The following is a 14,181-nucleotide window of genomic DNA, read 5'->3' as shown; positions in this document are numbered from 1 at the left end:
TTAATGTCAAGAGTTTGCATTGATAACTTTTTAACTGTGGTTCAGTTTCTACAAGTCTAGTTACAGAACATTTTTCAGTTGTAATGTGCTACTCCTGGAGGTCTAATCACATACTAAACTCTATATAAATATAAATACTATGTGGTTTACATGCCAAGGGGTTTTTTAATGTATTCTAAGTCATGAAGTCATTATTACTATGTGAGGTAGAGAGGAAGATTTGCATTGAAGGTCAGCTGTTGTAATTCATATTTAAATTTCAAAAGTAGCAAAAGAAATGAAGCATTTACTTCCTACAACCACTGACTTCCAGTTTATTTTACAAATTCTCCGTGTGACATCATTTACCATATCCTGATGCTCTTGCCCCAATACCTGTGTATAAAACAGTTTCACTTGGGGATCCAGCTCATTGAGATCAGAACTGACCATGAAACATTAATACCTTGAGCAACCTGCAAGCATGTGTCCATTACTTTACTTAGAAGAATGTACCCAAAATTAAGTAATCCAAAGCTAACAAAAATTACTGAATTTCAAAGTCTGAAGCTGCACTAATGTTGATAGTCAGTACTTTTATGCAATGAGATCACACTGTGAAACCATGGCCATTCAACCACTACCCCCACCCTCAGCAACACATTCAGTTCACAGACACTCTGTGAAGAGCAGTAACTGTAAATTTGCTGTACGCCCACATCCAGCACAAGTTTCTTGCACTGGAAAACCCAAACTGAACCACATCTTAAACAACAGCCTGGCTGGGAGCAGCAGCACAGCATATCTCATGGAAACTAGAGAGAGCCTGGAAAAAGGAGAAGGAGGCAAGCCAGGTCTCTACCAAAGCCTGGAGTGCCCTGGAGTTTCCCTATATAAAGGGAGCAGAGCATGGTAGGAAGGTTTTGTTTTAAAGATGTATACACTGATGACCACTCACTTTTACAATTTGTTTCCACCTGGTTTCTAGTTCAAAGGGTATCTAATGCAAACTATGTTCAACATCATTCATTTGAGTTCTTTCTATCATTTTTGTGATGTTATGATGACAAAACAGCTACTGAGAACCCTTCTGGGTATGACTTGGCCACTAGTTCCTCAGGCTTTTTCACAGCTCTGAAAACCAGCTGTGCCCCACAGCTGTGTTGTTCCTGGGAGATAAGAAAGCATGAAAGTGTTTGCAAAGTGACAGCCTTGCAATGTGTGACTGATGGTGCCAGAGCAATGCCTGATCTTTCATATCCTGGTGTTAGCTTTGAAAACAAGTGAGCTTTGGAGTCAGCAGTTTCAAGCTCTTGGATTCCTGTGCCAAACTCTTTTCCAAGGCCTGAAATCAGATGGGAGGGGGCATTTCCTGGGCTGCTGTATTGACCCTGAGCAAGGGACCCTCAGCCACAGGGACCCTCTGCCATGTCACCCTAACAGAGCTCATGGGCAGCTCCCACTCAGTGCCAGGATCACACCACCTGCCTGGCTTTGCCTTTGTCTAACAGAGGAGCAACAAGAGATCATCCTTTAGAACAGAGGGTTGGTTTTGTGTATGGAAATTATAAAACAGCTCAAGTGGTGAAAAGGGAGAGCAGCTCTCCATGGATTGTTAGCATCTGCTCTGTGCAGCACACTGTGGGAAAATCCATGTGGGCTATGACTGATGCTGTGTGCACGTGAGGAGCCCAGCATCTGAGGGCATGTTCATTTTACCTGCTGTCTATATTCCTCATTTCACTCAGTCTTATTAAAGCAATCATTAAGGTATTTGTTGCTAAGCCTTACCTCTCTTTCTCTCTCTTCCCTCCCCTCAACCCCTCCTCTAGAGCAGAACAGCTGCCCAGGTTGCAGTGGTTACCAAATAAAATAAAGGGTTATTTTGGTTTGAATTTGTAAGGGAAAGAGACTTACAGTATATGTTGCATGCATGTGTATGTGCCAATTTGTTCCCAGCAGTGACATTTTAGTCACTGTCACACTTCAGGAAGTGACAGAAGAACAAGAAGAGTCGACTGGATAAAAGGGGAAGGACCTGCCAGTACTTTTGCCAACTCTAGCTTTGCCTAACTAGTATCAGAAAAACATTCTGTCTCCCCAAACACAGAGGCACAGATGTGCATAGATCAACCCCTGAGATGCTAGTTTGGAGATCTCCATTCTCCCTGTGGGACTACCATGGGTTTTTAAACACTCATCTCACAGCTGGACGCTGCTCTTTGTTTTAAAGATGACTTGAAATATTCTTAAATAAGGTGGTGCTGCCAGCTCTGCTGGTTTAATGATCAGTTCCTTGTGATCTGAACTCAACTGTTGCCACCTTCAAGCTCTCTACTTGGTCAGCCTGCCCACTCAAACTTTGTTCACAGCACTCAGGTGGCTGCCAGGTGACCAGGAGGAACTTCTAACTCATTAAAAACCTTATTGTCTTGCGGCAGTAAAGTATTTCCCAACCTGTCAATGAAGCAACCAGCTTCCTCTGGAGTGTCAGCTCTGAGTTTCTTATGTCCATGCCCATATCACATACTGATCTCCACTGCACCTGCTCCACATCTGCTGGCCCTGTTGTGCCCTAGTGATGTGGAGATGTAGAAGCAGCCTGCAAGAAGGATAGAGTTTCTGCACCAAAGAACCTGCATTGTTAGGGGGTTCATAATCCTTCTGTGCACTTATCAGTGACATTTCAAGTTATATGGTTTATACTCTTAATTATCAAGTCCTTACAGAGCATGCACTGTTGTCTTAGTGTTATTTCAAATTCCCAGCTGTGGTCTGTGGGTTTTTTTTCTTCTAGAAATCCACTACACAAACGCTGCTGAGAAAACAATAAGCAGGGTGTAAGTTGTCCTATGTCCCCTTCTCCTGACAGCTTCCTGCTAGGGAAGACGTTTGTGACAAGAAGAAGCAAACCTCTCTCCAGTTCCAGCAGTGCCACGTGATCTGTCTGGGCCCCATGGTCAGAGCTGAGCCTGGCTGAGCTCAAGTGACTCCAGCAGGTCACAGCTCTGGCCAGAGAAGGCTGAGGCAATGCTGTCCTGGTGGGTGATGCCACCCAAGGCTCTGAGAGGGCTGTATTTCTTCCTGGAAACATCTGCCTGTCACTTGGCATTTGAATGAGCAGTTGGAAGCTGCTGGTAGGTGCTCGTGTCACGGTAATGACTGTGACAGGCTTTTTCCATCTCTGAGGAGGAGATGGTTGTGACATTTGCTTTGACTGTGGCTTTGAAGCCATGGAGTTCCTGTGTTTGAGAGCAGCAGTGAGGATAAATGCTGTGTAAGGCTGTATTTCAGATCAGCCCAGCAATTAACACTGTCCAGGCAGTGCCTTCTGACTGGTGCTGCTGAACCTGTGAGCAGCAGCATGCCCTACCCTGCCCTGGCAGAGGCTGCTGCAGCCTTGGAAGTGAGTGTGGACAGTTCAGTCCTGCCCTACATCCTCTGCTGTTACGCTTGGTTTGGATCTGTTTGAGCCTCCTCTCCCCACAGCTCTGCATGGTGCTCCGGGGGTCACCAAACACTGCTGTTTCAGGGTCTGCACTTGGCTGCTTTCCCCTCTTTTCCAGGTGTGAGTCAGTGGAGAAATGGCCCTCACTGATTTTAGGAATAAGTTAGGAAGAGAAAACCATAAGAGACTAGCTGGTTTAAGGAAAGGATTAGTCATCAATACAGCATAAAGGTATTCTCTTTTGTGTATGAAGGATGGGCAATTACAAGCTGGAACAGAATCAAGAATGCAAACTTGTCCTCCCTCCCCCTGAACTATGCTCCGCTTCCCCAGGGTAAAGGAAAGAAAACTACAAGAATTACATTATATCTTGAAATTTAGTGCTTTTAAGGCATCTTTCAAATGCAGAGGAGAGCAGGCTGATGAAAGCCCAGTACCATCAGTTTCCATACTTTCCAACCAGTTTAACTGGTTGGGCTGTCAGCAGCAGAATCTCAGTGCCAGCCTGGCATTTAGTGTCTCTTCCAAAAGACAGGCTGCAGAGCAGGGCAGGCTGATGGGAGCAGTGCTAATAAGTGAAACATCTGCAAACTTGTCCCCAGTTTTTGGGGTTGCCCTAGGCAGAGGTCACCAGGATGCCCCCTCAGGACAGCCTCTCACAATGGTCGGTTCCCAAGCAGGATCACAGATAAGGCACAGCTGGCAGGAATGAGCCACTGGCAGGGAGCAGGGTGAGCCTGGTGATGGAGGCCAGGTCATCAGAGAGCCCTGACCACCAGAGCAGTCTGCAGTGACAAGGGACAGAATCAGCTCTGCCACCGACTGCCAGCACAGCTGCAGCAGAGCTCAGGCAAGGAGCAGGGCTGACAACCTGAGTACAGCTCATGTGCCAGGGGACAGTCACGCTTCTCACATGTTTGGTCCCCTCTGCCAGCTTCGGAGGATTTGTGGGGGTTGATGGCTCCTTCACAAGGGATAAACCTTCCCAGCCTTCATAGCAAAATTCTGCTTTTACTGCCAAAATTAATCCCATGTAAGCATGAGAGACAGGGCACACTGCTAGGGGCACATGGAGGGAGCTGATGAAAGAGGGGATGTGTGTGTGGAGAGGGTAACAGGGGAGAAAAATTCCCATCATCCTGCACCTCTGCAAAGGATTTTCAGGGTGTCCTACACAAACCCCATGATTTGCTGTGTCTCCCCCTCCCTTCCCTGCTAGTTGCCTTTGTGTTCATTGAAGAAACTTGGACATTTCACACACACACACACACACACACACACAAACAAACAAAAAAAAAACCAACAAAAAAAAAAAAAAAAAAACCAAAAAAAAAAAAAAAAAAAAAAAAAAAAAAGGGGGTAGGATGTGAAGAAAAAACCTGATATGATTAAAGCAGGATTTGGGCACTGGCAGAGAGCTGCCGTGGGTGGTGGGTATTAGCAGTAACAGCTGCTGCGCTTCCCATTAGAGGAGCAGGCGAGGAAGGTCCCTGAAAGGATGGGTCTTCGCAGGCTGGCAGGACAGTGGTGGCAGCGAGCCCGGCAGCGAACGTGTCCCGAGGTAAGCGCCGGCAGCATCGGCAGCGCTGCTCCCCCGCGGGGATGGGCACAGCCGGGCGGGATGGGAAACGCCACAGCCGGGCAACACCCGAGCGAAAGAGCTGCTGCTCGGGGCTACTTCCATGAGCTCCTGCGAGAAATCTTATCCAGCAAGGACTGTTTAGGTGTGCCCAGAAGGGAGGCTGGCTCCATGAAGAGACATCCTGCTGCTGGTCCAGCAGGGCTGGGAGAGTTAGCAAAGGCTCCTGTGATTCTCAGGAGCATCTTCTGGCACACTGCTGGTTGGAGTGGCAGGATGCTTGGCTGTGGAAGGTTAAACTGCATGCATCTGCTTGCTGCTTTAGGCTGGGCATGAATCGTTCTGCTTGCAGTGGTGCTTTGTTAGACAGCTGGCAAGTTTCAGAGGTGCTTGAGAGGGAGGTGTAAGCTAGACCTCCTCAGGCTCTGTTGTCTCTGATTTATTTACATTTACTCATTGACTTAGTGTAATGACATCTAAGGCAGGCATGTTGAAAAGATGGTAGAAAGTGCTACATTAAAATCAGAAGCACCTGCTTTGCAATATCCATTACAATAAATGCCACACACTTATCCTTCATCTTCACTTTGAAAAGTGCTTTTTGAAAAAGCAGAATGGCTCAATACTCTGTTCAATCTGGAAATGTGTTTTGTGCTGTCACTGCAGGGATGAGGCTCTGTGATGGCAGACAGGGACAGGCTCTGCCCTGGGCATCAGCCCCATATGTGACAGGGCCTGCAGAAGCTCTGCAGGTACAAAAGGCAGATGTTTCGCCTATTGATCAGCAAATTTGGGCTGGGAGTGGTACAGGGTGCTGAGTGTGGCTGTACAGAGCCTGCTCCTCCTCCTAAAACCCACAAGACTTTTTAGAGCAAATCTTTTCTGGCTGCACCCTCCATGGGCAACTTCACAAGAAATACATCCTCTTGTGGGGGACTATTCCTGCTCCCAGCCTGAAGCATTCACTTCAGAATGTAAATGCTGTGGATTCCCAAAGTGGTTCCAGGTGCCACAGAGATCACTTATTCCCTTTTGTTTAAAGACAGTGGGGAGGGCAGCTCTAGAGATCAGATAAATCAATGGCACCATTTGGGAAGCCACTGCTTTGAGGTGAACTCCATGTTGTTTCCTGCTGCAGGATGGAGGAGGGTGGGAGAGCTCCCATTGCCATTGTTGGCTGGGCCTGCATGACCCTGTGCTTGGTCTCCTACGCGGCCGCCTTCTCGCAGGGTGCCAGCCTTTCCGCCTGCAGCGACATGATGCCCAGGCACCTGAGGGTGCAGCTGCACAGCTCCAACAGCAACTACGTCACTGTCCACACCAACATGTCCTTCTTCTTCCCAGGAGACAAGGTGCCAGGTAAGGAACAGCTTCTCACTCCTGCATCTGAAAAATACATGGTAACTTATCTCAAGCAATGCAATTAATCTCTGCGAAGCCTGGGAAGAGAGATGACTGCTCTGAGTGAGCTACAACAGCTCTCTTGTCATGAGGACATATTTACAGAGGAATTCTTTTTGCAGCATGGGTACTTTGGGTAGGATTCATTTATCTCAGCTGTGTCTCAACCATACCAGACAGACCTCATTACATGCAATGGCCCATGAGAGGCACCTCCAGTGGGTAAAGTCACCTTCCCAACCCCTCTGCACCACTGGAAAGGGTCTGGGTCACTCACCTGACTCTTGGACATGCTTGGCAGCATTTCACATCCCTGGCATTGCTGCTCCTCAGGCAGATGCAGACAGAGCTGAGGCACCATTCCCCAGCTTGGCCACTTGCCTGTTCATCCCTGTGCAAAACCAAAGCCCTTTGAGAGCAGAACACAAGCTTTCACTCACATACAGAGCGGTGTCCAAACCTCCTTCCGTAAAAATGGCTGCATGCTGCCTGGTCCAATGTGGTTAACAGCTCATCATCAAGGAGGGATGGGGGGGAAGTCTGGCAAATCCTGTGTGCAATTACACATTGCAAAACCAAAGGTAAAAGTCTGGCCTTCTCTATCTAGCATGTCCGAGACAGACTGTGAGGACAAAGACAGTAAGGTGTTTTCAGCAGTGTTGCCCAAGGTTTTTTCTGGGAACTCCATTGCAGGCAATGCACTCCATAACAGCAAGACAAATCCCTTTGTGTCCTGTGTTTTGCCTTCCAAAAGTGACAGTAAGAAGCACCCGGGATTACATGGGCTTTATGCTGCAAGCTCGCAAAGTGTCCAACATGGAAATCGCTGGCACATTCATCTTCCTGCCTCCCGGTTCCAAGCTGCTGACTTGTTTTGAAGATGGTGACACCGTCACACACTCGGACAAGTCACTGAAGAGAAACCTGTCCTTCGTATGGAAAGCACCAGACCAACCCATTGGAGACATCAAGTTTTTGTAAGGACATGCTGGTTCCTAATCAGAATTTGTGTCTTCTCAGTTACAGGCTGTCCAGCACAGTGGTTTATATATCTTGAACCCAAAATAGCTGAATATTTACCAAATGCTGCTACAGTATCCCAGCAGGTACATAAATCACCATTAATATCTGCTGCATAGTGCTGCCTTTTATTTACATGGTCACTGTTTTCTCAGAATAGATACACTGGAAGATGACAGTTTAAGCATTTTAGGAAACAGAAATATTAAAGCATAAAGAGAGAACTGTGACCATGTTGCCTGTCTTTGTAAATAATACAGCCATAGGACTTCCTGGCTACAGGATAATCTTATATATCATTTCTTAAAAAACAAAGAAACAAAAAAGACCAAAAAAAGAGAAAAAAATAGGTAGTTTTAAAAAAAGTTTAATGTAAACAGAGTTACTCACAATAGAAAGAGAGTGAGCACTGTGTCAAAACTCGACATCTCTGTTTTGCACCAAAGTCCCAAACTGTCCAAGCAGCTTGGCTCTGATTTGGAATGAAATTAAACATCTTCCAACTGACTGCCTTAGAGGAAGCACAGCAGCTTTACATTTCAAAAGATATTAAATTGTTATATTTCAAATTTACAAAGTCACTTAGAAACTGCTTGGCCAGATCACTGTCTGCTTCTCAAAACCTAAGCGTCCTGTTGAGAGTTGTGGCTTGAGCATCTCATCATGATTCAAGAAAAAATAATTGAAACAGAAATATTGCTGCTTGGAATTTCCAAATTTTGGCCATTGCTTTATATCAGAAAATACTATTACAGTTTAAAGGAACACTATTAAACTCACAAAAACCCCCAAATAAACACAAACAAATCCCAAGAAGGCCTAGTCCTAGCCACCCACTCTGATATTTCCTTCAAGTCTGGCCTTTTACCCTCTGAGCTGATATCTGATAGACTCTTCCTTTTTACCCTGTCACAGCATCAGGAAAAATGCCTTTTTAGGCTTAAAAATGCCTTCTAAGTGTCATCTGGCACAGGAAAACCCAGGTTGGTTTCCCCTTAGATAATTCTGAGAAGCAGCTGAGCAATCTGAGCTGAAATTCTCCCAAAATCTGCAGCTTAAATAAGGCTCTCGGGGTGCAGTTAAAGGTTGGCCAACACAGTGTTGGCACCTGACAAAAAGCAGAGGATTAGGCAGGCTCAAATATCAGAGGGCTGAGAAGAGAGACTTTTCCTACCCCTTACCTATTCTAATGTTTGTACAAGTTACATTGGCTTGTTTTAATTAATAAATACCACTGTTGTTTCCTTGCCTACAGATTGTAAGCAGAGCTAGTCCAAGTTTTACAAATGTACTTCTATCAACATGATGAATGTAATACAGCTTTTTTAATGTTTTGGGGTTTTTTTAAGTTCCCACACATTTTTAGGCTGAACTTAATTCTTTATTGAGTGGTGATTCTTCACCCCAGATCTTTCTTATGGGACTTGGTACCTTTTATTTGTAATAGCAAATGTACAACAGACTAATCCTTTAAAATAGTTTTGCATTGGTTCTCTTTTCAGATTAAAGCAGTCTTTGTGATTAGCTAAACAGTCAAATGCTTTATTAATGCTATAGAGCCAGTAAATTCTTGCCTGATTATGTTTTTACAGCATCTCCATAGTCCAGTCATACTTTGTTTACTGGACAAAGATTGAATCTGCTGTTGTGGCTCAGGGAGGGCAAAACAAGACTCTTGCTGACAAGAAGCCCAGTGCTGTAGCCCCCACGCCCCTGCAGGGACCAGCTGACCCTCACCCCACAGGTATGGTGAGCAAACCTTGCTGTTTCTTACCAACGCCCCCTGCAGAATAGTTTTACAGCTTAGTCTGGGCAAGTGTCCTACACAATTGGCCTAAACAAGCTGGGGGGACCCATTTAATTCCTGTGTCTGTCAAGGAGATCAGTGATGGCCATGAACTCCTTGAAGTGAAGGTGTGGGTCAGTATTTGAGGTGTTGGTATTTGAGGAGCCAATTCAAAGGAGGGCACCAGAAAGTTAAACAGGATTGCTAGATTGCATCCTTTCAATGCAAATCTTAAAATTCTTTACCTAAAATCTCAGCTCTTGAGAGAAGGAAGTGCAATTAGCAATGTTGCCTAAACAGAGGAACATATTTGTCTCTAAATGTGATTACTGCCCTCCAGTTATATATTTAGTTGTATTTATGCAGCCTCTGGTCAGGAAGATGCTCCAAGAATTTACTTTTACCTAAATCAAATGTATTTCTCAGCATTTTTGGCATGGCACCAAGGCTGAGTTTTAATTATTTTTTCACTTGACCGTAAAAAAAAAAAAGGCCCACAAATTATTATTTTACTTGACCAGTACATAGACAGCGAGCTTTGCTGCTTTAATTCCCATGTGGGTTCCCTCTTAAAAATAAGTGGCATGAAAATAAAAGAGTCTCTGTTACAAACCTTCCTGGCAAACCTTGGCACCGAGTGGGATTTGAAATAAACAAACCAAAGACAATAGACTTTTGCTTCTCTCTCCCTGATTTTTGTTTTGTCTCCCTGCTGGCCAAGGTCCCATCTCTCCTGCAGCTGCCACTGGCTCCCCGCTGCCTGCCAGCCTCAATGGCATCGTGGCAACACCAGCACCAGAGCTGGGTTTTGGTGTGGGGTCTGAGACTCTTCCCGTTGCTGAGCCAAAGCAGGCGGCCCGGACTTTGCGGGCTGTGTCCAGCAGGATTGTCCAGTCCAGAGCCCAGGGGTTGGAGCCATCCCTTCCCACCCAAGATGTTGGAATGGTGGATGCCTTGCAAGGTTTCCTCTCCCAGGACAATGCCTCCAGCTACAGCACCTTCAATGGGTAAATCTAGGTGGTGGGAAAAGCTGTTTCTCCAGTACTTGCGGGGAAGGAAAATAGTAATAGCTTCCCTGCAAGGAAAATGTAGGAAGGTGCCTGCGTGTAGGAAGGTGTCTGCAGGAGGTGAGAGGGTGTTTGTTTGCTGAGATTTTGAGAAATAAAAATTGATTTGAGAAATAAAAATATCCTTTGGATATTGCACATGACAGACAGTAACATGGAGAAAATCCCAAACTCCTAAGAACCCAGCGCTGTGTCGCACAGCACAGTGGGGGGCTGGCCAGGTGCTGGAAAGATGTGATAAAACCTATTGACTGCTATAACATTGTTCTGAAAGTGCAGATAACTATTCTGTGAAACAGTGAACTCAGCAGACCTATTTCTCCACCTGCAGGGAAAAGGAAAAAAAAAAGGATGCAAGGCAATTATGAAATTTGGGCTTGAGGATGTCTGCTCAGAAATTTTAGAAGGTTTGGGCTGCATGAGCTTTCATGCAACATTTCATATTGTGGTTGAAAATGATGGGGAATCAATGATCAGGCATAATTCAAAATACAGATTGTATGATCCACATTGACTGCATGCATCCCAAAACTGCTCTAAGGAGCAGCACTTCTTGGTGGTGTGAGCCACAGGTGCTACTTGCTAACCCTGCCTTTCCTCTGTCCTTGTTTCAGAGCAGGAAGCATTGCCAGTGCTGCCACCGTACACTTGTGTTTGATGTGTACAGGCAACAGGAAGGTAAGCACCAGGGCTGGGGAGGACACCCTAGCAGCCCATGTAGGTGTCATAAATGGCTAAAACTACACTGAGACTGTTGAAAGTTTTAGATTTTTTTCCTTAACTGGAAATTGGGCTTTATGACTCTTTCTAGTTTGGTTTGTTTTTTTTTTTTTTCTTTTGAGCCCACTGGCTGGGTTTTTAAGAGGCCCACTGTAAAAACAATTGCTTTCCCTTATGTAGATGTGACTACAGGCTGCTGGAAATGTGTGTGCTTAGAGATACAGGACACAGAGTTAACAGGGTAAGTCCACTATGCAGGTGATGGAGAGAAGAAAAATACAAGGAGAAGAAAGAATAGATCTGGTTTCCAAAATGCCAAAGGAGAAAGAGAAATAATCTCACAGAAAATAAAAGAGAAAGGGGACGTACAGCACAGGATGAGCCAGAAATATTTAGGAAGGAGCAGAGGACAGAGAACAAGTAAAGGAGAGATGTGTACCATGAGCACCTGGCATAGCCATGGAGAGAAGTGGAGAAGTGGCAGTAGATGGAAACCAAAGGGAAGGATGAGCTATGGCACAAGGTAAGATCAAAAGAGCATAATGAAACAAAAACACTGAGAAATTAGGCAAGAATGGGGAGGAGTATGAAAAGAAAGGAGAAATGAGTTGAGATAGGGCAGGGACTTCAGAGGCAGTTCAATTTTCTATCCCAAAGTCAAGTCCTGCAGCATATCCTTACAGTATGGTGTTTGCATTTTAAGGACAAGTGATCCATACACATGCAGTCCTAACTTTGCCAGCCTGCTACTTTATAGTTTACAGTTTGGCCACTGGAAGTCTTCTATTTAGTACTGTAATTTAATAGCACCTCCAGAAACCATCCCTTCCACAAAGGATGCTCTGACCCTCCACTACTTTGCTTCACAGCTTGCCAGGGCTCCTACCTCAGCTTTGTGCTCCTGTCACACTGTCTTCACGGGAAGCTTTAGAAATCACTAATGATGGTAGAGGGTGAGAGTTTCTCTGGTGTAATTAATGGATGTGTGAAAAAGCCTGCTGGGCTGGACAGGCTGGAGAAGTGCCAGCTACTGAGGGCCAGATCCAAATCTCAGTGGAGCCAAATTAAAAACTCCAGTACATTTTGCAGGTTTTGGATGGGGGCTCAGGTGCATAGTGGGAATGGAAGAATTCATTGGGGGCCTCCTAAATTGCATGTTTGTTTCCCAGTTAGTCTTGGATAATACCTGCAGCAAAGCCTGGGCTGCAGAACTGGCGTGGAGCAGCTGGCATTTTGTGACAGTTAAAATAAGGTGCATGGAACCAGACAGTGCCCAGAAACAGGCCCAGGCAAGAACTGACATTCCCTATAAAATGGGTGGTTAAGCAACACAGAGGGGCAGAAGACTGGCTGTGTAAACTGAGAAAGCAAGACAGGCTTTGGGGAGAGTTGTATGTGAATGCCCCAAAACTGCTGATGGCAAAGGCCATCCCAAGTCTCCCATGTGTCCACTCCATAGCTTCACAAGGGGAATACTGAATCCCAGTGGGTCCATGTAAGCCTACACATGCAGCTTGGCTGGGAAAATCACACCTGCCCTTTCAGCATGACCCTGGTGCCACTCAAGGTGGGAATTGTTTATTAAGTGATACTATTTTGTGATAATGATGCCTGTGAAAAATACTACCACCACAACAGGAACTGCAGACATTTAGTTTGACAAAGCAGTGACCTTCCTCTCCACCCGTACCCTTCACCTTTTCCCCTCCAACCCACACTGCCTTTGCCCCTGGGACCAACTCTGGTGCCTTGTTCCTCCCATGGCAGTTCTGGTATGGAGGGTTGCATCTGTTTCATTTTCTAAAAGCTACTGAGCAAACAGGAAATAGAGAAGAGTTAATCCAAGGCCAGAGGGACACAAGAGCATCAGAAACAGAGCTGAAGTGTTCCATGAGGTAGGTGGTGAGAACCTAACAGCCCCCTTTCCTCTTCCCTCACTGCACATTTTGGCATGTTTTTGCTTTCAAAGGGCAGTACTGAGAGTGGGACCATCTTGAAAGCCTCCCAACGTGTGAGTGAGACAGCGTCTCCCTCTGCCCTGCATGTACGCACTCACCTGGGCGGCGTTGCTGCAGCCACAGCCTGGCTTGGTGATGCCAGCACTGCTGGCAATTTGTCCTCAGCCTCAAGGCAAATGGCAGAGAGAGAGCTGGCCCCGCAGCCAGTTGGGGCAGGCACCAGGGCTGAGGAGGACAAGGATGAGCCAGAGGCAGCTGGGAATACCGTCCCATGGGTGACCAGACCATCTCCCAAATCTGCTGTTCCCGGGATAGGAGAAAGCCCTGGCAGAGGAACCCGACTCCTTGCAGGCCAACTTGGCATCCTCCTGCTCTGCACAGCCGTGCTGGGCCTGGCACTGGCAGCTGCCATGCGCTGTGTCTGTGCCCAGCACTGCCACAAGCGGGCCGAAGTGTCCTTCAGCGAGCCCGACCCCGACGTCATCACCATCACGGAGAACGGGGCGGTGATGCGTTTCCGAAAGATCCGGGACAACGGCTTCGTGCTGGTGCCAGCCCAGTGCAACTGGGTCAGCCCCTCGAGCAGTGTGAAGAAGACTGTGGTGGTTTAGTCCCTCTTTGTGCTGCCATACAGGCAAACAAACCCGAAGCAGCCAGTTCAGACAGAGGTATTAGGCAAATGTATCTAAACTACAGCTGCTGAGAAAATTGAAGCTGATAGATTGCTCGGTGTGTTACACTTACTGCAATTAATATTGTATATCTGCTCATTAGCTGTCACTGTGGCAGTGACATACACTTCTTCTGTTGCCTTAAGGGTGTAGCCAAAAATAGAAATTCTTTCTCTGCACGGTGGTATTGACTCCTCTTTAATCTCAGAAAAAAAGTTTCTTGTGTTATATTTCTTTCTAGGAACTACAAACCCAACCATTCTCATTTAAGAGCTTACAGGTTTGACTCTGTGCACTTGGTATCCTTCAGATGACAAATATTTGCAAAAGATTTCAAGTTGCAATTTGAAAATAAAAAGCAATAACTCATTAGTGGAGAACATTGATCCCAAGAATGCTGAATTGATCCATGGAGTGAAACACAGGATGGCAGACACCAGCTTTTGGGGGGAAACATGCCTCCTCATCAGGTGCAAATGGAAGAAAATCTTTCCCGTCCATTTGCACCTGATGAAGAAGCTTGTTGAAGCCTGACAGCCAACATTTATTTAG

The 14,181-nt window shown here is 46.0% G+C and overlaps 1 protein-coding gene across 1 annotated transcript; it reads left to right on the top strand.

Moving 5' to 3' along the window:
- The first annotated feature begins 4,794 nt into the window (after positions 1 to 4,794).
- REELD1 (reeler domain containing 1) lies at positions 4,795 to 13,974 on the top strand. The gene is made up of 8 exons (XM_050973713.1): positions 4,795 to 4,988; positions 6,145 to 6,365; positions 7,162 to 7,384; positions 9,020 to 9,171; positions 9,935 to 10,220; positions 10,895 to 11,013; positions 11,181 to 11,241; positions 12,918 to 13,974. The coding sequence occupies exons 2-8, from the start codon at positions 6,146 to 6,148 to the stop codon at positions 13,567 to 13,569; spliced, it is 1,713 nt and encodes a 570-aa protein (XP_050829670.1). The 5' UTR covers positions 4,795 to 4,988; position 6,145; the 3' UTR covers positions 13,570 to 13,974.
- The last annotated feature ends 207 nt before the right edge of the window (positions 13,975 to 14,181 follow it).

This window comes from Serinus canaria, chromosome 4 (assembly GCF_022539315.1).
Source record: "Serinus canaria isolate serCan28SL12 chromosome 4, serCan2020, whole genome shotgun sequence".
Classification (NCBI taxonomy): domain Eukaryota; kingdom Metazoa; phylum Chordata; class Aves; order Passeriformes; family Fringillidae; genus Serinus; species Serinus canaria.
Note: the sequence above shows the minus strand (reverse complement) of the source record. Positions and strands in the feature narration are given on the sequence as shown.

Excerpts from the sequence above, each read along its gene's own strand:
- REELD1 (XM_050973713.1), top strand. The coding sequence starts at position 6,146 with ATGGAGGAGGGTGGGAGAGCTCCCATTGCCATTGTTGGCTGGGCCTGC. Across the intron at positions 6,366-7,161 it reads CCCAGGAGACAAGGTGCCAG|TGACAGTAAGAAGCACCCGG; the intron begins GTAAGGAACAGC and ends GCCTTCCAAAAG. Across the intron at positions 7,385-9,019 it reads ATTGGAGACATCAAGTTTTT|CATCTCCATAGTCCAGTCAT; the intron begins GTAAGGACATGC and ends ATGTTTTTACAG.